Source organism: Trachurus trachurus (assembly GCF_905171665.1).
Source record: "Trachurus trachurus genome assembly, chromosome: 13".
Lineage (NCBI taxonomy): Eukaryota > Metazoa > Chordata > Actinopteri > Carangiformes > Carangidae > Trachurus > Trachurus trachurus.
In genome coordinates, this window is record NC_139892.1 from 35,060,179 (window position 1) to 35,085,339 (window position 25,161).

At 43.4% G+C, this 25,161-nt stretch overlaps 1 protein-coding gene across 2 annotated transcripts in view; it reads left to right on the top strand.

Moving 5' to 3' along the window:
* grik4 (glutamate receptor, ionotropic, kainate 4) overlaps positions 1-25,161 on the top strand; it is a gene marked incomplete at both ends in the record, with an annotated part of 204,070 nt that overhangs the window by 168,364 nt on the left and 10,545 nt on the right. For both annotated transcript variants that reach the window (XM_083985474.1, XM_083985475.1), the window contains 2 exons: positions 7,043-7,246; positions 11,139-11,252. In XM_083985474.1, the coding sequence (XP_083841600.1) occupies positions 7,043-7,246; positions 11,139-11,252 (318 nt within the window). The remainder of the gene's footprint in view (positions 1-7,042; positions 7,247-11,138; positions 11,253-25,161) is intronic.

A 25,161-nucleotide genomic window follows, 5' to 3' on the forward strand; every position in this document is an offset into this window, starting at 1 on the left:
AAATTGAAATTTCGTTACAGGGGGTCTCGGCGTAGCAGTGCATGTCAATATAACGGTTGCACATGGATACCAACTGTTTTCGTAACAAAAAGACACACCAAAAAACATCCAAATACCTCCATGCTGCTCGTATGTAATGTCCGTCTTGTATTGAAGCCCCGAAATGCGAAATTGTCCCGAAAAAAATTGAATAAGTCTATATTTCAAGCTTGTTTGTAGCGGAAGCTCCTCTTCCCAGTTCGTCCAAATTTGACGAACCGGGAAGAGGAACTCAGAGAAGCTTCTGCTACAAAACATTTTTTTCGGGACAATTTTGCATTTCGGGGCTTCAATACAAGACGGACATTACATACGAGCAGCATGGAGGTATTTGGATGTTTTTTGGTGTGTCTTTTTGTTACGAAGACAGTTGGTATCCATTTGCAACCGTTATATGGACATGCACTGCTACGCCGAGACCCCCTGTAACTCAGAGAAGCCACGGAGGACTCTGAAACTTCTCCCAGCCCTTAGTCCACATGAGGGTGAGTAGATAATGAGTGAAATTTCAATTTTGTGTGAACTATCCCTTTAATAGGGACTTTTTTTTTTTTTTCTTTTTTACCAATATCACCGGCACTTTGCGCGGGAACTGAACCTCAGATGTGAGTTAGCTGAGCTCTGGAGAATGACTTTTTGTGGATAAGAAAACAGTTGAAGACGTCTTCACACACCCCGAGGTTTTAAGAGAATGGGAACTCCTCTGTGGTGCACGAGGATGGATATGAACACCCACAGGTGTACAGTGCTTATATGTAAAAGCACTTCCTCCTCCAGAGTTATCAGTCCACCACCAGACTCCTCGTGGCCCTGGGAACGAGAGCCCGCCTTAAAAGTCTGCATTTCTTCATACAGTAGCTTCAAACTCATCGCTTTTATTGCTGTTTTGCTGCGGTGTGCAAAAGGAGGGAGATGATGGAATTCCCTTGTGATTTAGCCTTCATGGCAGACAGCACTTTCATATCCCTGTATAGACTTTTCACACCTTTATATACTTATTTTCATATGATTTTGTTCTCAACTTCACAGAGGCTTCTAGTGGGAGTAGTGTCGGTGTTTGGTGAAAGTTTTTTTTTTTAGATGGGTATGAAAGAATGAACCGCAGCAGATTTATCAACTTTTATGTCGCATTTGTCTTTCCATTTCTGCAACTCAGGTCTGGTTAATAGACAGTTTTGACTGCTCATTTTTAAGCAACAAATGGAGCTCAGAGAGAGAGAGATTGAAGTTCAGAAAAAATGAAAGAGAAAAAAGCCGAGGACTAAAAAGGAAACGCATTTTGGCTTAATAACAGTCAAACGCTCTCTGTGTTATTGATTGCTGGTGGGCTTTTACTGGTGTGATTGATGTTTGCCAGGCCAAGTTTTATTAGTCTGTATTTAACCGGGTCAACATAGAGGGATGGAGGGAAGACAAGATACAAAGGCAATATTTTCCAGCCTTACTTCAGGAGATTGAGTTTCCTGATGATGGGGGAGGAGGGGGGGTTATTTGTTATAGGCCTGAATATAGAAAGCTTTCTCATTCTTCTCATACATAAATTAACAAGAAGCTTGGAAGCGAATTATAATTGTTTTTGCTTTGTTGAGGGTCGTAGTCAGACGAAAGCAAACACTCATCCAGGCACACCTCTAGTCTTTTTGCTCTGTAGGTGTGTGTGGAGCTGCTACGTGACTGTAGCAGGTTCGTGTGTTATATACACAACGTCGTCTATCAAGCCAACCTCTGTTATAATGTGACGGAAATTGGAGGGAAAGTAAAAACGTCCGACTCGGTTTGGCTTGATTAGGAGATGGTGTCGTGGTGTAAAAAGCCTCAGCGGTCTGTGAGCTGTGAAATTGGCATTTACATTGTGCTTCATGTGAGCTGAAACATACAGTAGGCATGCACAGGTGACACGTACAGTATGACCGAGTTAATGAATACATAGACTCATTTACTTTTACAGTGTGGGTACATAATAGTCAGTTAACTGGCTGAAAGCTTGACTGACTCTAAGACATGTTGTTTTTTTTTTCCTCCTCCACTTTTTTAAAAGACAAATCTGACAATATTCAGGAGTGTTATCATCAGAAAATCCTGTGAAATCGCCAAAGCCAATATTGTTTTAGTCCCTTTTCGTATTTTCTGATTTCCCCAGCCTGTCTGTGGCCCTCGACTCCGAGCCCAGTCAGACCTGCTGAAATAAAAATAGTGACCATGTTGTGTGATGGTTGGATGGTTCAGAATCACTGGAGAGTCTGGTAAGAACTCAGGGTTTGACTTTACAGAGTGCAGTAACAATAAACAGACCTTGTTGCAATGAGAAGTTCCTTTACTTACTCTTCAAGGTTGACATGGCAGACTCGCAGTGATGTGACAAACTATAACAACCCATAATCATGTAATTAAAACAATATGCATGAGACATGCCACCTGTGAGATTTGTAATATTCTTGTGAGTAACCCATTTCGCCACACAGCTCTAACTTGAAGGGATAGTTTAACATTTTGGCAAATTGGTCCATTGCCATAATCCCTATAGTCATAGCAGTAGGTTTGTTACCTTTAATTGTCGCTGCAAGCTGTTTTAGAACGGCGGAGCAGAGCCGTGAGCTGCTCAGAGCTACACTACGGAGGCTAATGGGATTTCTTGGTTTCCCTCATCAAACTCATCAAATACACAATCCAACAACTCCAAAACGCTCTGGTGGACAAGTTGTGACCTGCACATTCACCACGCTATGAGATAATAACAGAACGTTACCAGACAGAGTTGTTTTTAAGGTAAATGCAGAGACTGTTTGATGAAAAACTCAGCATTTTTGCATGAATTTACCTAAAAAACAACTCTGTCTCGTAACTGCTGAATCCATACTGATATCAAATAACACAGACAAGCTCCTGTATTGACTGTGTAATCTTATTATATAGGTTCAATATTTGTACTGTCACAAAAAAGTTCCTACCTCTAACCAGGAATGAGCTGATACCAAGCTGAACATCCACTCTTTCACACTCAGGCTAATTACACTTCAGTGTGGTGAATGCAATGACAGTAAAAAGAAAATGTACCGTTTTCTTAGAAGCACACACCACACCTGAACTGCAACTGATGAAAACTAAACTAGACTATTTAACTTAAAACTTAAAAGAGCTGGGGACTAGGTTTTATATAAGAAACTAATACGAATACTATTATTTCCCCCCCAAAAAAAACCACAAGAGAATCAGAAATTTCAGCAAATACCCCAAAATGTTTGCATTCAAAATACCATTTGAGTGCAATCAATATATCTGGAGTAAATCTCAAGGTTTTTTTTTTTTGTATTATTATGATTTTTCCAGGGCCTAACCATATTAAATATAACCAAACCTTAGCTGTATGACTTTGTAAGAGACTTTGGTTTTACAGTAATATTGGCCTGATGATAGGTTTTGGCTACACAGGCTCACTTACTGTGGCATGTTTATAACTTGTTGTCTGGTCTTTGTCAGCTGCCTCTTTTTTAATAGGCTATTGTCACTACACGGCAGGTCCCTTTTAATCGAACTGTGAGCCTGGTTAGATAAATTGAATCCCTGTGATTCAAGGTGCAGAGTTCCTCCGACAGAGAGTCGATCAGTAGCTATTTTATTATCACAGCCGAGCAGGAGGCTGTTGTACTGTCCAGTGATGCAGCAAGAGAGGCACAATCCACCGTGTCGGTTGTCAAAGTGATCTGAGCGCCCCTGTACTTACAGCTACAGGTGGAGGAGGCAAACCGTTCCTGTGAGAGCAGGGTGAGTCAGTGGCAGGAACAGTTGTGCGACAAGTTCTCATATGTATCCAATATCTGTGCAGCTTCTTTTTTTTTTGCAGGTTTCTCTGTGAAGCAAATCAATTGAATGGCTCGGTCACATGACCCTGTGGTGAATTAAATACACGCAGTTACAGTACATTAGAAATTAGTAGTGGGCAGCCTGTTTAACAAGTTCATGGTTGTTTAAAGAAAAATGCTCAAAGAAACTTAAAAAAAAAGAGAACGTTTATTTCCTTTTGCTTTTGCTTTTTTTTTTTTTTTTTTTAATGGAGAGTGCCAGCACAAGAAACACTTAGACTTGTTAATCATTGTTATCTGATGTCATGGTGTCAAAGTAAGTTAGTTTTAGCCGGATTCACGAGCTGAGTGCAGGGAAAGCGCAACAGCCAAGTGTCTTTTTTATGATGTAGTGGAGCCTGAGCGCACCCGTTTTGACAGTTGCATTATTTGAAAAACAGCACAATAAGGGTGGCTCCGAAATACATCACCGCGGGGATCTTTAAATCTTCCCACGACATCACCAAAATGACAAAACAAGACATAAATAAACACGCAGCCATACAGAGAGTCGGTTCTCTGAGAGACAGGCTGTAAATAGGTGCATTTGCAGGTGTGAGCGTGCGCTGCTGCTGCTGCGTTTCTTATCTACTTTTTAGCTGGATGTAACAGATTTGCACACACCTGTCTGGCCCTGATTTTAGTGCCAAACCCACAAATCCCAGTTTTCACCGGAGGCAATAAACATGATGTGAACTGTGACCTCTGAAGGACATATGGGATGCCCACCCCCCCGCCATTCTTCCTGAATGAAAAACCCTTTGGTTATTCTGTACAGCAATAATATTAAACTTGAAAGGGTCAGTCCAACAATCTAGCAATCTATACTGACATACAGTTGTGGAGGCTTTTCAGAGCTAGGTTTCAAATGAGCTCAGACCAAAGTAACACACTCTAAAGATATCTTAGAAAGAGAAATATTTCCCATAATGCTCCAGGTCATACTTCCATGTCAACGTCTTTCAATATCAAGCCTGAGCTGAAAGAATCTGATGACACTACCAGAGTCATTTTTCAGCTTTAACCCACTCTCCACTAGCCTGGCTCTCGCCAGACCCTTGTAGTTCCGCAAAGCTCCACCAGAGGCGCTACGCTCAGCTTCACACAAGGGTCTGGACTCGAGGCCAATGCAAACTTCTTCCCCGGAGCAAAAAATAATGAACCAATCAGGATCGCCGGGCGGGACTTTCTGAGGTGTGACGTAGCGCTGAAGCGACTGTTTGAGTCAAACAACAATGGCGGCTCGCAGTGAGGAGTCGTGCGTTGGCATTGATTCTGCTATTTCAACTGTTTTGTCGAATCTATCGAATATTAATTCTTTGAAAGATGAACAGAGAACGGTTTTGAAGGCATTTATTGGTGGCAAGGATGTTTTCGCTCTTCTTCCGACCGAAGAAGTAGCACGTCATTCAAGATAACGGACAAGTGGTTTATCCAATCACATACAAGATTTTTTTTACAAGGCCCCGCCTTCTGAAATGAATCGCCTATGGAGCAGTCCCAGACCCTTGTGTGGAGCTCAGCGTAGCTTTGCGGAACTACAAGGGTCTGGCGAGAGTCAGGCTAACTCTCCACACTCATAAAAGCTGATTTACAGAGTTTAATGCGTAAACTCGCTGTATTGCCCGTTTAAAAAGCAAATGGCTGGATGAAGAATTCTCATTCAAATATCATATTAATGAATTTATCTTAAAGTTGCAGCAAAAAATTGGTTTTCTGTTCAGAAACAAATCTTGTTTACCAGTGCTTTCAAGAAAAGTAATAATGGAAGCTGTATTTTTGTCAGTTTTATGGATTATGGAGACATGCTGCTCCTTCAACTTTAAAGTGTCTGGACTCAGTCTGTCATTCTGCCCTTAGATTGATCACTGGTGCTAAATATGGTACTCACCATTGTGTTCTCTATGAAAAAGTTGGTTGGCCCTCTCTTGGAGAAAGGCACAAGAGGCTCTGGCTTTTATATATTTTTAAGGCCCTTCTAGGCAGATTTCCACCATATATTGGTATTAATAAATTGATTGGAGTGGAACTTAAGCACTTATATGACCCGCTCATCTGATCTGCTACCACTCAAAGTTCCTCGAGTTTGTACAAATATTGGTAAAACTGCCTTTTCTTATGATGCCTCCAACTGATGGAAACGCAGCACATCCTAAAGTTGGATGCACTTCTTCACTCACAGAGTTTAGGACCTTAATCTCAGATCATTGTGTTTCTAGCTGTAATTGTTTTAGATGGTTTTCTTCCTTTTCAAATGTACTATATGTATATACTCAACACAGCATATAATCGTCTTTGTAGATTTGCTCTTGGTTGTTCTTTTTACACTCATCACTGTATCATGTATAATGCACTCAACTGGCCCACCCTCAGTATAAGAAGACATAATCACTGGTTACAGTTTATTTTTAAAGCAGATATCAGTGGAATGTTTTTGTTAATATAAGTCCTAAATAGTCCTATTTTCCGTCAGCAATCACTTACATGAAGTATTTCAGCCTAAACACGAGTCTCTCCGTCACTCTGCTCTGCTGTAACCCGAGGAGAAAATTTTCCTTGTGGGATACAAGTGTTATCCAATGAGGAGAGAGAACGGCATGAAGGGCTGTGTGTGCAGCCAAGGGATGCGCGTGAATGTGGTGACGTAGCACGAGGACCAATTGATGCCTGACAAGGGCGGGGGCTGCTAACTCATGGTGCGTTCAAAGAAACTCGTACTTTGTGTTTTTCCTTCCTGTGAAGTCATACCAGTTCGATCTGGTACGAGTTCACGGGTCGGAAGTTACGAGTGGCCGTTATAGGGAACTTTCACAGACAACAGGATGGTAAAAACACGAGCTACGGGTTACCTGGAACGCTACCAAGTCGTAGTTGTGACTTGAAGCTGTAACTTACGGTTTCAAAAGCCTGCCTTGAACGCAGCATTAGCCGAAACGGCCGTGAAGCTGATATCTGCTTTAAATAAAATTTCTGAATGAATGAATTTTTGTAATCATTGTCAATGATTTTAATGCAACTCTCTGCGACATTGAGAATGAGGATAACCTCAACGTCCTTCAAGAATAAATACCGTAAAGGTTCATAACAATAATAAAATCCGTCATGATTTGCCTGCACTGTCTAAATTTTGCCAAACCGTGTGTGTGTGTGTGTGTGTTTTCCAGGAGAATCCGTACGTAATGCTGCGGCCGAACCACCAGGAACTGGAGGGAAACGACCGCTACGAAGGCTTCTGCGTGGACATGCTGAAGGAGCTGGCAGACATCCTCAAGTTCAAGTATCGCATCCGGCTGGTGGGGGACGGACTGTACGGAGTCCCCGGAGCCAACGGGACGTGGACGGGCATGGTCGGAGAGCTCATCTCAAGGGTGTGTAAATATACACACACGCTGCGGCTCTGCATGTGCCGCCTGCAGACGAGCCAATAACCAACGATTTATGTTTATTCCAGCATGTAAGCACCCGAGTATCAAAGGAAGGCGCTTTCCTAGAGGCTCTTACTGTACGTACTCAAACACTGAAGTGTATCGCTGGGCTTCTCACACAGTCGCAGCTGGCAGCTTTCCTTCATGTTATACACTCTTCTCTGTCATTCAGGAGTTGGCCTTTTCAGCTTAACCATTGTATTTCCCAGAACAGCGGCGGCCTGTTGGTGGCTCGTTCGCTGTCAGCTCCTTTCCATAAGCCTCCTGAAGTGACCTTAACAGACTTTTCCCCATGAATCAGTCTGCCTCGTTGATGGTTAATCTCTGAGTGAGGTCTTACACCCTCCCAGCTATTCTGTACGTCGCTGCGAACAGGCTGATAAGCTTATATAAGAGAGCTGAGGGGAGGCAAGGGGGAGGAGAAGAAGTGAAACAAGCCAAAGAAAAAGAAGAAAAAAACAAAACAAGTGAGGATGGGGAGAAGGGAATGAAGTTAAGAGGGACTGAGTCGATCCTAAGTGGTGATCTGTCTTAATTCTGCGGGCTAATGGAGGGCAAAGTCATTAAGTATGTAAAGCAAGGAGTGCCTGCTCTTGTTATTGTCATAGCCTGCCACCCGCCCTCGTCCCCTTGGAAGTCGCCTCTGGAAAGGCTGACCTTCAGCTGAGCAGCGGCCGAGTCCGACGTGTGGCTCTGACAGCAGCTTGATGCCGGCGGAGTGGCAAAGTGGGCGGACAAAAAGTCGAGACGTGCTCGAGAGAGGGATTTGTCACGGGACGGGGAGGAAGGGATGTTGGATGGGAGGGGGGAGGGCTCCACGGTGGACTGAAAGGCTTCAGCTTGTTTGGTTAAAGGCTTAGACAGGAATGAGGGGAAAGATGGCAGAGTTGACAAAGGGAACAGCCACGTTGGCAAGTTTATTGGATGGTATGAAAGGATGTGAAATATACATTGGGAGCAGCAAAGGAGCACAGCCTGAGGTGGCTCTGGACCCCCACATAGTATACCGGTGTCCCTGCCAGGTCCATTCAGACCGGACCGGACGGTGCTTCTCAGCGGTGGTAATCAGTTTGATGGGTGTCTGACAGACGGAGCTAACGATGAGTCAGACCAGGACCGAAACACAGTACGAACACAATTTCTTCCTAAAAGAGAAACTAGGCAGGTTTTTCCCATGGCTATACTACATTTTTTTTTAAGTATATTTTTTGGATTTTTATTCCTATATTAGATCAGTTGAGAGAGACAGGAAATGGAGAGACAGAGAGAGGGCGAATGACATGCAGGAAAGGGCTGCCGGATGCAGGATTCGAACCGGAGCCGCCAGCAATGCTATGTGCACTGCAAAAACTCTAAATCTTACCGAGAATATTTGTCTCATTTCTAGTCAAAACAAGTCTCATTCTACTTAAAATAAGACTCATCACATTAAAAAGTAGCTTGTTTTTAGACACTTTTTACTTCTTTCAAGCAGATTTTTAATTGAAATAAGTAGAAAAATCTGACAGTGGAGCAAGTTTTTCTTTCTTATTACAAACACAAAAAACTCACTTTCACTGTCAGATTTTTCTACTTATTTCAAGTGAAAATTAGTTTGAAACAAGTGAAAATGATCTAAAAACAAGTTAATTTTTAGGTGGTGAGTCTTATTTTAAGTGGAAAGAGATTAGTTTTGACTAGAAATGAGACATTTTGACAAGAAATAAGACAAATATTCTTGGAAAGATTTTGAGTTTTTGCAGTGTGGGGACCATATGGGCCCCACTTGGGCTGCAATTGTGGGCCCCATATGTGGCTTGCACCCAGGATCCATATAGGCCCCTACTGTGGTAGCCCATGGGCATTGGTAGCATTGCTGGCTGGGCCGCGACACAAACGCGCTCCGTAACCCGTAATCTTTTGTTTATGACAGTTAAGACTACACAGAATATGTATGTACTCAAGGTTCAAGGTTCAAGGTTTTTATTTGTGTCCCCGTAGGGCAATTATTGTTGCAGCAAGTAAAAAGAACACAGATACAAGACACACAATTAAAAAGGGGGGGGGGGGGGGGTAAAATACGGTGTGTTGAAACAACAACAGTGGCACGACTAAAAAAGCCCATAAATGACCGGAAAAGTGCAATCAGTGCGTATCCTCCATATCTACATCATCATCAACATCACAAGAAACAACTATATGTCATATGACGTTATCCACCGCTCCATGTATTGATTTTTTTGCCAGCTTTGTTGTAAACAAATGCACATGGCCGAGAGGAGGGTTAGCAAAACAGCAGAAAAGCAACCAGACTTGCATAGTTCCCCTTTATTTAATCCACAGTGCTGCAGTCAGAGAACAGAGGTGTTGTACAGCATCCCCAAAGACTAAACTCTTGAAGTCAAAATGCATCCTGGAGGCTATAATGTTTAATTTATGCTCCATATTCACAAGTTTTATTTTGTCCTTTTTTATTTTTTACGGGGTTAGGGTGACATGATGGAATGCAAGGGGAAACAGGTATGATGCAATATTGAACACCGAGCATTACACAGGCTTTTTTTTTTTTTCTTGTTTTTTTTTTTTTTTTTTCCCAGTTGTACTAGAAGGCATAACAGCAGGCAGGCGGAGCAATCCAGTAATCAATATTAATATTCCATTGTCGCATAAATATTTCAGCCTCTGTTACGACTGTGTGTTCATTTTTCAAAGGATCGGTGACTTTCTTTGTTGAAATTGCCCGGATGGTCGGCGCGCGGCTTCCTTCCAGCGCTCAGAGCAGGCAATCAGACTTTCAAACGACACAGGGAGAGAGAGGGGGGGAAAAAAAAAAACATAAAAACAGATGAGTCTGCTGTGGTGGAGGGGGGGCTGGGGGCTGGGGGCTGGGGACAGCTGATGATGGAGGGTCAAAGCCTGCAGGCTGAGGAGTGCAGACGGTCACAGAGGTGGAAATTTTGAGTGTAATGTACTAATTGAAGCACAGACAAAGTGGGACTGGGGCTTTCAGGTGAGTATCTGAACGTGTAAAGGTCAGAATAATTACCGGGGAACATTACACATCACGTCACGGCAAATTGGATGTTGTAGCAAAAGCCCTCTCTCATGTTCGTCTGATGCCCCACTCTCTTTTTGTCTCTCTGGCTCTCTCTCTCTCCTTGACGGCCGTTTGTGGATTTTGAGTGGCATATGCGGCGCCGCTGCAGAGCTCCCTCTCTCTCTCCGTCCGCTCTCATCCTCCCATCCCTCTCTCCGTCTCTCCCCAATCCTCTTAGTTCTCCTGCAGCAGACAAAGAGCAATGCGTTGCTGCTTTTACTCTTCACTCCTCGGGGAGATGAAAAAAAAAATCCCTTGCAGTTGCACTTTGCTGGCCTGTATTATTAGTGGGGAGCCATCCAGTAGCTTCAGCGTACTGTACATTGACCATTTCTACGTGTGTGTGTGTGTGTGTGATACACCAAGTACTGCTTTGTCAAGTGATTTGTCTTGACAGTGCTCCCTTGGTCAGCCACAATGGTTACACTGAGCTCTCTTATGCCCTACACAGTACACACACACATAGACGCAGTGTCAATGCTGGATTATCCTCACCACAGATACAGTAGTGCTATTGGCGGACAAAGAGGCTGTGGGACACAAAAGGGCATTATAAAGGAATTAGCAACTAGTTCGCCCACCTCTTATGTCATCCTTCGTCTCTTCTTCAAGCTCTAAAGTGATTGGTTGGTGTCGCAAAAACCCCTCCGTTACACCCTCGCCGCTACATGTGTTCAGCTGTATTCCCTTCAGTGTGTGTGTGTGTGTGTGTGTGTCTGACTGTGTGAAACTACTTGTGTGTGTGTGTGTGTGTTTCAGAAAGCTGACCTGGCGGTGGCGGGCCTCACCATCACAGCGGAGCGCGAGAAGGTCATCGACTTCTCCAAACCCTTCATGACCCTCGGCATCAGCATCATGTACCGCGTCCACCTGGTGAGTTACCTCCCACCGCGCCTCACACACACATATACACACATACATACACATACACATACACATACACATACACATACACACACATAGTACACATACACACCAAACCAGTCAGTCCGGCTCTAGTAAAGCTTGCAGACATACTGTACCACAAAAGGCTCAGCCATGTCTAATGGCTGGAAAAGAACTACTAGCCCTTCTGCTCTGTAGAGTCTCTCCCACTTAGTCTGGCTAAATCCCTCCACAAACCCTCCTCACTGCTCAGCTCCCAGCTAACTGCATTTCACCTGCGCGTTTTCATGGCTGTCATCTACTTCCTACTTCCACATCCGTCCCCCTTTACTGTCTCTGCAGTAGGGATGCGTACCTTTCATGGTACCTTTTTCCTGTACTTTTTGTGCGTGTAATGTAATTAAAGGGATAGTTCACCCAAAATTCAAATTTTACTCATTATCTACTCACCCTCATGTCAACTAAGAGTCCTCTGTTCCTTCTCTGAGTTACGGGGGGGGGGGGGGGGGGGGTCCGCGCAGCAGTATTTGTCCATATAATGGTTGTGAATGGATACCAACTTTCTTTTGGTATTGATCTTTTGAAATTGTTCCGAAAAAAATTAAATAAGTCTATATTTTAAGCTTGTTTGTAGCAGAAGCTCCCAGTGTCTCGGTTCACTGCTTTGCCTGTGTTTTTTGGTGTGTCTTTTTGGATGAAGAAAGTTGGTATCCATTCACAACCATTATTTGGACAAATACTGCTGCGCGGACCCCCCAGTAACTCAGAGAAGGCACGGAGGACATGAGGATAATGAGTGAAATTTGAATTTTGGGTGAACTATTCCTTTAAAGTTATTTTGTCTATAAAAACAGACAAAGCTCTGAATTTTGAACATACATTTCTCAACAACATCACAACTCCTCAGACTTTAAGAGTATTTTATGTTTTAGGGATGGGAAATGATTTTAGTTTATAGGACTGGTCTGAAAAAATGTAAATGTTCCATTTTTACTGTGACAGAAGGAGAAACACGGAGAGACTCTCCAGCCTACAGCCATCAGAAGGTTCTGTGTGAAACTCTGTCAAATAAAAAACAAATGAAACTGAGGTGCAGCACAAACTCTGCAAGGTGCAGACTGATGAGAAGCGGTAGCCTACTGGAGAATATTATTGACGTATTGACAAAAGGAGACTCCTCATTTTGATGTGCTGAGGACTTAATTGAATCGAAATTGAAGTGGTACCGTTACAATATTTTCCGGGACCGATTCTCAAAACAGTCCATGATTACATTTTTAAAAATGGACGGCTGTTTTTCCAGTTGGTGAATTAAAACAATGGGCAGTTTGTAAGGGGTGGTGGACTTGAATATTCGCATCAGACAGACCCTCCCATAGACTGTATCCACTGACGCATGTGACACGATGGTGCGTTCAGGTGCCGAAATGTGGTACCGTTTGGCTTCACATGAATCGATACTTTGGTGGGAATTCGGTCGCTACCAATAGGACGAATCGCCTCGTTGTTTACAACTACTTCCGGGTAGAAAACCAGCATTCGAACAATAGTGACGAACAAGAGTTTCGCTATATATATCTAATTTTTCATGTCACTGTATCGCCGTTTAGACTGTAAAGTTTATAAAACAAATGATTGGACAAACATTACTATTTACATGTGCACATTTTTGTAATTAGTCATCGTTATCATAGATTAGCCGGGCTAACGGTTTGTTTAACTTTAATAACCCAGTGACTCAATAAACGGTCCATAAAAAAAAACACATAACACAACAACACATAAATGAAGCATTCTGGTTTACTCTGAGAACATAAAGGGAACAGACAACATTTGCTTCAGACTAAAAAAAAGAAAGAAAAAAAAAGCACATTTAGTACTGACTGAGGTTCAAGGCAAGAATGGCTGGAGTGACACTTAAACTGAACTCAGAACTGGTCTAGTGGGGAGCAGTGGCTGGTGGGCAAAAACAAAACTCATATTTTAAATCTAGGGGTCTGGACCAGCCATTCAAGGGCCCGTTTCCTCTGCTATGTGGGGGGGCACGTCTGTGGAGCGGTGCACCGCGGACATGCACGGAGGCGGTGGGGGGATTCTTTTCATGACTGAAAGAATCATGTCACCGGCTTGCCTCATACTGTACGTGCAGGAAGGCCAGGGTTGCCGGATACTGCAACAAATATCCCCCACAATCTCACTTGTTTCCTTCACTGTAAAATCAGGAGATTAGCAGGAGAAATTACTGACCGGGAGCATCGCGGGGAATAGGGTTAAAAATCGGGAGTCTCCCGCGTAAATCAGGAGTGTTGGGCAAGTATGCACATAGCAACACGAAACACACACACAGAAATAGTAATGTTTCTTCAATCATTTCAGATTTGTCTAAATGGTGATAGGGCGTGAAAAATATGATATATATAGCTAAACTCTCCTTTGTTACTACTGTTCTCATTCAAATTACGTGCAGGTTTTCTACCCGGAAGTAGTTGTAAGCGATTCGGTCTATAAAAGTACAGAACTCGGTATCCATCCCTACTCTGCAGTCTCAGCTTTTCTTTTTTACCAGTGTCCAGTTCTTTTCACTTCTCCAGAGTTTGCTCATTTCCTCCTTCTGTTGCCGTGTCCCCGGCAGCAGATGGCCTGTTTTATAGTGTGAACTTCCTGATGAATGTGGCGGTTTCACAGTTGTGTTCTCCTTGCCCTCTGATTGTGTTTGGTTTCGTCTCATTCGCACAAGCAACACGCTCCGCGGCTCCGTCGAGAGCAAGCCCAAGCAAAGAAACGGTGAAACAACAGCAGGGGCAGGTGGAAATGAGCCAGTGTTTGCAGAGTCAGTGGCCCATTAATCATCAGCCCCCCCACCACCCCCCACACCCCTCCACCACCAACACCCAAGGTGACACAGCAGGACCCAGTACGGCTCTGGCCACGGGCCGCAGCCAGGCGCTCTGGCACGTGCACCAGCTCACATTAGTGTAGTATCCCAGAGGGGGCTTTTACTCACATTCCATCTTTTCTTGTAATCCTACGTGCTTCTCACCTTCCCATCGTCTGCACACACACACACAGCACTAATAGGTGTAACAGTGAGGGACTCAATTGAGCACCAACAGTTGGGGAGAATCAATCGATGCTCGCTGCAGGTGCAGTGTTAAATGGGCTCCTCTGTAGCGTATCACCTCTGAAACGGGAGGCGAGCTGGCGGGTGGCTGCGCGAGGAGGCGATACGGAGCCGATGTCCCCCAGGGGCCGGCACGCGGAGTCGGAGCTGAATTAACACAGACTTGACCCAGATGACTCTTAAATTCCTGGGCAAATAGGTCAATAAGAAAGAAGAAAATAGAAGAAAAAGGAGAAGAGAGCAGTTAATATTCAGATTCTGGTGGAAACTGCACGAGAAACATTCAGCACAGATAAAATAAACACAAAGCACTGACAGGTTGAGGTGTAGAATATATTGTACACAATATAGGAGACAAAAACATCACTAAAAATCTGAAGGAAGAGTCTCCCTGAGGTGCGAATAAAAATCCACTCTCTTTGTGTTTCAAGGACAAAGAAATGGGACTGGCTGTCTGTACAACAAGACTCAGATCTCAAAACTAATACAACCAATTGGCAAGAAGCCATGAGCCGCTCACTCAGGTACTAACGTATAATAAACATGTGCACAGGATTTCTGGGAGAGAGGCCGACTTGATATGAAGATACACAACATCTAGTTACATTTGCACTCAGCCGCATGAATCCCAGAGGCACACGGTACTGTATTGGTTTATTTTCACAGCATAAAGTTTACAGAGTTCCCAAAGAGGCGGAGACAAATAATCAAAATGCACGGTGAGAGAGGGACAGAGAGAAGACAGGTGTCCCCCATCTTCGTCTCTCTGCCTCACACTCGCTTTAATTTCCCATCGCTCCTCTGCAGTTTCTCAGCCCCCCTCAGCATGGCTCTGCAATTCGATATTTTTGAATTTCTGTGACTGCACTTGTTTTGTTCTAATCCACTAACTATCGATCTGCGGCACGCTGATTTCTACAAGGAGGTTCGCTGCTTATTTCAAACTATAAATGAAAATTTCTGTCCAATCAATAAGAATGGCGAATGCAATGAAATAAAGCCGCCTGTTGGGTATTAATTACCCTCAGACTATCGGCTATTAATCTCCATTTCTCCTCTTTGTATGTATTGTACGTCTGTCTCTCTCACACACACACACACACACATACACAGATGTTGTTTTTCTCCTTTATTGTGTATTCTTTTTTGTTTTGTCATTAATTTATATCTATTAAGGCGGTGATAGTCGTTCACATTCTCAGCCAAACAAAACAGACAATATTTATTTGAGGAGCAACAATATAGCAAAAGGCATAATCCTGTTTAGGGGGAAAAAATTACTTATTGTAGTATTGTGAAGTTATCTCGCTGCCTTTAAGCCCAATTCAGCCCCAGACAACAAAACTAAGTGAATGTATTTCCCATATGAACCGGCAGAAAGACGCAACAGCCTTGGACCGAACCGCCACAGGTTCCTCCTCTCTAAAAACTCTCATCTGTCACAGTCAAGTTTTCCATGGGGCGTTCAGAACAGTGGTACATCTCAGCACTTAATTACCTGTCACATGGCTTTGTGGCGCTGGTTTACATTACACAAAAAAGACAAGGGGATCGGATTCCCTCCGGGGAACGCCGCCGTCGCCTCGTGTCTTCTTGTGCCTTGTTTGCCGATGCTGTTGTGTGATTTCTGAGGCGGCGGAGTGAAATGAAAAATATAGGAACAAAATCTCAAGACAGCTTGTAGAAGAAGAGGAGCCGTGCCTGAGTCTTTTATGTCTGGTTAGGGATTTGTAGTTATGTACTGCACATAGTCAGTGTATTGTGGTACATACTGTAGTGTGCTTTCTGTCCTTTGACTTGCATGTGCTTTGAGGTCGTAGATATTAATTTGATTTGTCTCTAAAGAGGACACCTTCACCTCAGCAGCTGGTACTAACAATACACAGTATGTCAGTGCTCGCCTGAAATGGGCCATCAGAGTTATGAACCCAGATGTAACCTAAAGCTACCGTCGACCTCTCCTCATAAAAGCCCATTACATCCATCACCTGGGCAACAGAAAAGGCCACATGCTGGAACCCCAGACCCCAGCGCTCCGAGGTGTTTAATATCCAGTGGTGGGAATAACGGCGCTACTTTTTTCAGTAATGAATCAATCAAAAAAGGTTACGAAAGTAATGAATCAAAAAAGTTACTGTTTCCCGCGTTATAAGGCCGTTACCGTTAGTGATAATAAAATGTGCCGTTACTCGCGGTTACTTGGCTCAAGAAGTCCCGTCACAAAATAAAAGACCCATTAAGGTGTATGTTATATAGCATACACCAGGGGTGTCAAACATGCGGCCCGGGCAGGGCCGGCCCCTGGCATAAACACTCTATGCGGTTGTTTAGGGCCTCAGCCGTCAGGTGGGGCCACATGATCAGAAGGTACTGGGATTCAATTCAAGTCATTTTAACACTGCGGTCGGCGCGCTTACACGACGGTCTTGATATGTTTTTGTTTATATTTCGGTCATTTTACGCCGTAGAAACGCGGTTTAACTGCTCCCGTGACCGAGGGACGGCTCTCCTCTTTCAAATACACCCGCCCTCGACAACCTATGTTATTCACAGCCAGGGTTTGAGAGCCAATAACAGAGCATAGTGCACGCAACGCCCCCTCTCACTGTGCGTAATTGGTTGAATCCGTTGTCCGTCAACTTGAGCATACGTGATTGGCTGAATCGCCTGTCAGTCAACTTCGGCCAACCAATTGGCACTCTGGGATCACTAAGGTCCTTCCTATCACAGTGTTAGCTCCATGGTTTACCTACAGCGGCTGGTATGGAGAGAGACGCAGAGGAGACCGAACCTGTCAATTACAAACAACGGTGAAGCTTCAAACCCGCAGAATCGTTAGGAGAGAGAGAGAAGCAGTGATGACAGTGCTTCAGACGCTGAAGGTTTTGACTCATCTGATGAGCATGATTATTAAAAAAAAAAATATATATATATATGAGAAAGTTCAGACTTAAACTCAGCTCCAGCTCTGTATACAGACCTGTTGAGCTCTACACTTTTTTTTTTTTTTTTTTACCTTTCACACAGCACAGACACAGTGACAACACACATTATATGAACAATGTAAATTGTGTGTTTTCCATTTATTTATTTCATTGCACAACAATTCCATTTATTTAGTAAATATTTTTGTTTTAATTTCTTATTTAAAAAAATCTGATGAAGCTTTGAAGTCAATATTCAGCTTCTTTTATCTCACATTTAAGACATTTGGTGAAAATAGAATGGCAGAACGACAACATTTATGCTCAAAAGGCGATTTTACAAAATTTCATTTTAGACTTGTTTTCTACACTTATCTATTACTGTATTCATATCCTATTTCAAGCACCAAAAGAGTTTGTTCTCATGACTGAAGGAGTGTTTTCACAAGGGATTTGAAATTTTTCAGAAAATTTGGCCTAAATTATTTCTTTATACAGTGGACAGGACAAATTGGCCTTAGTGTACTTAGAGCGGAAGATTAGACATAAAACACTTGAGTATTGTTACATCTGTCTATCAAACATGTCTGTATTCAGTTTTAAGCAGTCTATGTGATTTTGTGTTTGCGCTTAAAGTGGGCCACAAACAAAAATCTTGTTTAGGGCCACCAAAATGCTAGGGCCGGCCCTGGGCCCGGGGGCCAAAACCGGCCGGGCAGAGGGTCCAATCTGACCCTCAGGATGAATCTGCCAAGTGTAAAAATTACATCGAAGACAGTAGAGGCATAATATTGTTGAAATCACACACATTTTTATCAAGAAATTTCAGGTTGTTCATTATATGTTTTATAAAAGGATAGTTCATTAACTGTACGCATCTTTATAATGTAATGTATAATAATGTTATACAATAATGCCAATTGTTTTAAAGGGCTCTATAAATAAAGTTGAGTTGAGTTGAGTTAATGTATGTTCCCTAATACAAAGGGAACTTTTTTTTTTATATATAGGTTATTGTGCTATTATTTTACTGGTCCGGCTGACTATCTCAGTTACTTTTTGTGGAAAGTAACTAGTAACCCTTACAGAAAAACCACATGAACTTCACATGTGATTCTGATTCACATTTGATTCTGTGAAAAATGTTTAAAAATGTTTGCACATGGGAATCATGTTATTTGCACATGAGAAACAAGTGGTTTTGGCCCAATTTTATGTGAATCATGTGGTAACATGGGATCGCTTGTGTTACCATGTAGAGCACAAGTGTAAAACATGTTTCCACATGTGGAAAATGGGTTCACATGGGAATTCACATGTGATTCACATAAAATTGGGCCAAAACCACATGATTCCCATGTGCAGGGGGAACTATAACTAATGACCTTTTCAAAGTAACATGCCCAACATTGTTAATATCGGTGCCAGTTCCATCATTTGAATGATTCCTTCATTTGGAGACTGTGTAACAAAGTCAACGTGTGTGTGTGTGTGTGTGTGTGTGTGTGTGTGTGTATACAAGAGGACATGAGAGAGGTGCTTAATTAGACATAGGAGTTAATTAGAAGCGTGTGGAAGCCGTGTCAAATTCAGCAGCTGCCCCGAGCGTCGAGCGCAGCATACGGAGCTTTATTGACTCTCCGGCCTCACAAGACCTCAGGCAAAAATTACACAGTCTCCAACACACGCAGCACTGAGTATATAGATACACACACACACACACACATACTCAATTACTCACACACACACACTAACCAGCCACTTTATCAGGAACGGCATACTAATACTGGAAACGGCCCCACTTAGCTCTGAAAACAACCCCAACGCTTCCAGCTGTGCATTCAAACAGATGTTGGAACCATTCCTTAGAGACTCTGCCGCGTGTTGACATGACTGCATCACACACACACAAACACACACAGACACACACACACACAACACTTCATTTCATCAGATCCGTCAACTACACGTTGTCAACTTCCTGCTCTGACGCATCTCAGAGGTTTTCCACTGGATTCAGATCTGCTGACTGAGGAGGCCGCCGAGGTTCACTGACCGAACGCATCATCGTGATCGTGATTTGGTCTGTAAAGAAGCCATTTGAATAAGCTAAATTTTGACCAGAAAGGGAGGGGCACACGTGGTCAGTGACAGTACTCAGATCAGCTGGTTGATTCAAACCATGATTGACTGGTATTAAGGAGGCCAAAGTGTGACAGGAGAATATTCAGGGATTCATGCTGTTGCTGCCAAATTCTGCTTCTACCATCTGCTGCCTCAAAAAATCCACATGCATTAGACCAGGCTACGTTTTTCCAGTCTTGTACTCTTAGGTTTTTGGTCAGTCTGTGTCCACACTGCAGCCTCGGATTTGGCTGACAGGTGTGGAACCTCCTTCACCCCAATTTTCCACATGTTTTTCTGCTCAGTACATTTGTAAAGAGTAGTTATCTGAGTCACTATGACCGGCCTGTCAGCTCCAACTAGCCTACCACCCATTCCCCTCTGAGCTCCCTCATCAACAAGGTGTTTTTATCTGCACAACTGCTGCTCACTGGATGTTTTTTTTTCTTTTTTCTTTTTTTTTTCGCATCACTCCAAGTTAAACCTCTTGTGCATGAAAATCTCAGGAGATGAGCAGTGTCAGAGTCAGGACTACTCAAATCAGCTCATCCGGCACCAACCATCATCATACTGTACCCTGGTCAAAATCACTGAGATCACATTTTTTTTCTCCGTTCTGAGGTTTGATGGGAACACTAGCTGAAGCCTGTGTCTGACCTGTATATGCAGGATTTCGTTTACCGCACCGTTGCCTCGGGATTGGCTGATTGGATAACTGTATGAATAAGCAGGTGAAAAAACAAGTGTACAGTGTAGCTCCACGTGAACGCTCTCATGCAGACAACACAATAACACACACTGTAAACACACGGACATAAATCCCAAGTGGCAGCAGCATGTTGTTGCCAAAATGACCCTGTGACCTCGACCAAATCGGCCGCCCTCCGCAGACCAGCCCTGCGGCCGTCTCCACGGCGGCAACAGCTGCCAGCAGCCGCTCCGACACGATTAGAAATGCACACACTATCAGAGAAAAAAAAGAAAAGAAAGAAAAAAAAAGACAGAAGGTAGGTAGGGAGAGGCACAGGGATGAGAGAGGAAGAAAGCCAACATAAAAGAGAATGTGCAAGAAACAGGTAAAAAAAAAAAAAAGAGGGAAGAAGACAGGGGGAGAGAACATGGAGAAATGGGAGCAGAGAAGCAAGCAGGAGAAAGTGAGAGTTGAAATGACAGTGGAAAGTCTCCTTCAGTGAGCCGGTATTCAGGCAGGCAGCCTCCAGGGGGGGTGTGGGGGGTGGATGGTGAGGGGAGGGGGGCAACAGCGTGGTATGAATACCAAGCGGGAGGATGACTAGGTGAAATCCTTGACTGGATAACCTCACCAGCTCCTTCAGCCACCCTCCTGGCAGGCAGGCTATCCCCCGAGAGAGAGACAGAGGTGAGGAGAGGAAGGGAAGGGAGGAAGGGAGGGGAGGGGAGGGGGGGAGGATAGGTATAGGGAGAGAACAAGGGCAGTGCAAGGCAGAGAAATGAATGAGGTCTTCATCTGTGTGTTAAGAGCAAGAGAAAAGATATACACATACCATTATGGGCGGCAATTCTTCACTTTTGTGTTTCTTGAGATGTATACTCGTAAAAACAGGTCATAAAGGATGTTTCGCCCTCTGCGCCGCGTCTCCATTCATTCTCTTTGGGTGTTTTGATTTGCCTGATGCCCTCTCCTCATCTTAACATGACCATAAACCACTATAAAATGATTTCCCCGCAGCTAATAAAAAATTATTTAAACACGGAGGTGAGTTTTTATGTGTGCGGGGCAACCTGTGGCTGTAATGTACACTCACATACTGATGTTTTGTGCTTGTTCTGCTCCATAGAGGCAGATTCACTTTTAATATCTATCTATCATGTAAAAAGGCAACTTAAGAACATCAGCACTTCCAGTTTGTTAGGGTATTATGTCAGAGTTTTAGAGTTTAGAGTCGTACAGTATCTCCCACTAAACAGTAACTACCAGCCTAGCTGTGGTTGCTGTTTGCTTTCCCCCAGCCTGACGACCTGAACTACCTGCCGCCTCCTGTGCACTGGGTTGCCCCAGCCCGTATGACTGACAGGCTAGACAGCTGCTGACAAGCTTTGAAACACAAACACACACACTCACACATTCACACATCTGCTGACAGTCTACCTTTGCGCACAAAGACTTAGCTCTCAGACCACCTATATGAGCTCACTGTTTAAACACTAACCCATGGGCATTCAGATGGACTGTGAGGTGTGTGTATGTGACATCGTGGCGGTGACTCAGGTGAAATCCTGTTGAAGGACAAATGCACTGTTACATGTGATAAACACCTGACTGGAAACAGGAGCCTTCAGTTGTGTGCTGTACAGTTGTGTCCTGTGGCGAAACATTATGTAAATGTTACATTAACATTTTTTGGCAGCACAAGCTATAAAAGTAAAGGGCAGCTTAGCTCAATATATCACAACAATCATTCATTTTGTGATAAAAGCATGGAATTTGGTAGATGTGTGTTGGTGGATAATATGTTTCAAACAAATCTCGAATTGGGCCATCACAAAATTGGCACCCTAGTGGCCATAGCAGCCATTTGATTTTTTAAGATTAATAGAAATATTCAAATGATTCATTCAAATATATATATAAAAAAAAAAAAAGTAAATACACAAAAAATACAATTAGACACACTCTCAGTTTGTGAAACATGTATGTAAGGAGTCAATCATTTCTCCACCTTAATACGTAATACCAATTGGTGTTGTATTGAATAATGTGGAAAGCCTGGTTAGCCACCTTTACAACAAGGTACAACTTTCAAGGATTGTGCATCCGCAGCACAGCTATACATGCGGGTAATGTGCCAAAATCCCCTGCAATATTTTCCTGTTGGTATTCACTTGAGTTGCTTGGTGGAAAAAAACACATCAATTATCTAATTTTACACTTTATTCATTTGACACTGTCAGTGACCTCAGTAGCGTGAGGAAGATCCATATGCAAAATGAGCAGTAGTTTAGCTATGCTGCCCCACTCAGCACCTTTGTAAAGTTGCCATGGCAAACATGTTGCTTGACGTTTTTAATAATAATAATAATCATACATTTTATTTATACAGCGCTTTTACAGCTCTCAAAGACGCTTTACATAAAACCAAATACAGAGGAAATAGAATACAACAAAAAAATACATAAGTGCTCAGTGCAGAGAGGAAGGAAGAAAGAGAGATAAATGAAAAGTAGAAGGACAAACAATGTGCAATAACTGCCCCGAAATGCTTGATTTGCGCCGCCGGCGTCAGTAATCGCACTGATGCCGGCACAAATCTCGCGAGATTTGGACGGACCAGGAAGAGGAGCTTCCGCTGCAAACAAGCTTGAAATATAGACTTATTTAAAAAAAATTCTGAACAATTTCGCATTTCGGGTCTTCAATACAAGACGGACATTACAGACGAGCAGCATGGAGGTATTTGGATGTTTTTTGGTGTGTCTTTTTGTTACGAAGAAAAGTGGTATCCATTTGCAACCGTCATATGGACATGCAGTGCTGCGCGGAGCCCCGCTGTAACTCAGAGAAGAACGGAGGACTCTGAAACTTCTCCCAGCCCTTAGTCGGCATGAGGGTGAGTAGATAATGAGTGAAATTTCAATTTTGAGTGAACTATCCCTTTAATTCGGTGTGGGACAGGGAGCCAGTGTAAGTTTTGCAATACAGGGGTGATGTGTTCTGCGGGAGCGGGTGTGGGTGAGGAGGCGGGCAGCTGAGTTTTGGATGTACTGGAGTTTGTTGAGAACCTTGGATGATGAGCCATAGAGGATGCTATTGCAGTAGTCGAGTCGTGAGGTGATGAATGCATGGGTGAGAGTTTCGGCGGCAGAGAAGGAGAGTAATGGACAAAGGCGAGCGATGTTCTGGAGGTGAAAGAAAGCAGTTTGGGTGAGACGGCTAATGTGATGTTCAAATGAGAGGTTATTGTCGAAGATGATACCAAGGTTACGGATGAACGGGGAGGGTGATAGGGAGGTGTCATCAATGCTGAGGGAGAAGTTCTGGGTCGATGTGGTTTACTCATTTAGCGGTCTATGAGCAACATTAACCATTGGGAGTCTTGACATGTGTAAATCCTTTTAGCTTTGTTTTTGGTCTCCACCAACTGTTGAGGGAAATACATACTGTACATAGCTCTTTATCTGTTGAATGTTCCACAGTGTTAACGGGCACATGTCCCTAACTAGTGTAGTAGTGTACACCGGAGCAGGAGGAGAGCGAATGAGGCTGAGAAGGGCAGTGAGAGTGAATCAAAATAATACAATTCTCCATAGAGAGCAGAAGAATTGCAAAGTAAGGTGTTGAGCATCTGTTGTTTTGTCCCTGTGGCTCCTTTTTCGCACTACACATAATTATTTGATCCGTTGTTAATGCATAAATATTGATTAGCGCAGACGTAGCACCCTTAATCATGTCCTTTGTTGCCACAGGATGTTCGTTAAAGAGTTTCGCTAAGCCTGCTCTTTCTAGGATACAGTTTCCAAGACCGGGCGGCGATGTTTGTGAAACGACAAAAAAACAAACTCTTCCCAGATAAAAATATCCTGACATATTTTTTGAAATGTACACACTTTTTTTTTTTTTTTTTTTTTTTTGGTGCCGCTCTCATTTGGCCTCTCTGAATCTCTGTATGCTCATTAGTGTGGCTGCTGCAGCTTCACTCGGGATAATTTCAACTCCTGAAAACATGGCTCTGTCGCCGAATCCTAAAACGTATACATACTACGGCACAGTCAGGATTTCTCAGCAGCACAGCGCCTACTGGTTTCCTGTTATCCTCTTTTTTTTCTTTGCATCTCTATTTCCGCTCTACTCTCCTCCTGCACCTTCCCCTTTCTCCACCATTAGTTAGCGACCAAGAGTCCTGCACCTCTGCAGCTCTCTTCATCTTAATAATAGGACCTTAGTGGGAGCTTAAGATGTGGAAAGAGGGGGGAAAGCAGTTAACAAAACGCTGGTTCAGCATGCACCACACTGGACCAGCAAACAGGAGGACTCATGTCAGCACATACTGCCGTGCCGTTACCCCAGTAATGCCAATGCCAACTAGAAGCGGCCTTGGCAGCGCTTGTCACTTTGCATCGGCGCTCTACCTCTGAGTTGGCAATTGTGTGTTTCGCTGCTCCACTGTTCTATTTTCAGACGGCTATCATCATCATCATCATGAGCATTACTACTCTATAGATAGACTGACAGACATTAAGTCTGGCAAGCTGATCTGAATCATGCTAAAACATTAGGAGCTCACTCCTCTCTCCTGCTTTTCTGCACCACTCACTATTTTACTCAGTCAGGCTAATATGCAAGTGATTACAGACACATTAATGAATTTTCATCTCTGTGCAAGTCTAAATGGGGGGTTCGTTTATCATAACAAATGCCCACAGAAAATAATTTCACCCTCTTGCTGCAAATTACATTTTTTCGAGGGCCTCTCAAATGTATTACTGCAGCGTTTTGGCATCTGCGATGTCCACTAGGAGTTCCTAATAGAGCATTTTTGCATAAAAGCGATTGGGGGTTGCTCAGGTGCTGCCTTTTGATGCAGTAATGGAAGATAAATATATATTTTTTTATTTTGTACCTGTTTTTTGGCCTCTATTTACCAGAGACAGCGGAGACAGTCAGGAAAAGCAGGATAAAGAATCTGAAGAATGACCCGCAGTAAACAGTCTGCTGTCATATCAGAGCCTCGCTGCCTGCATGGTGTATACC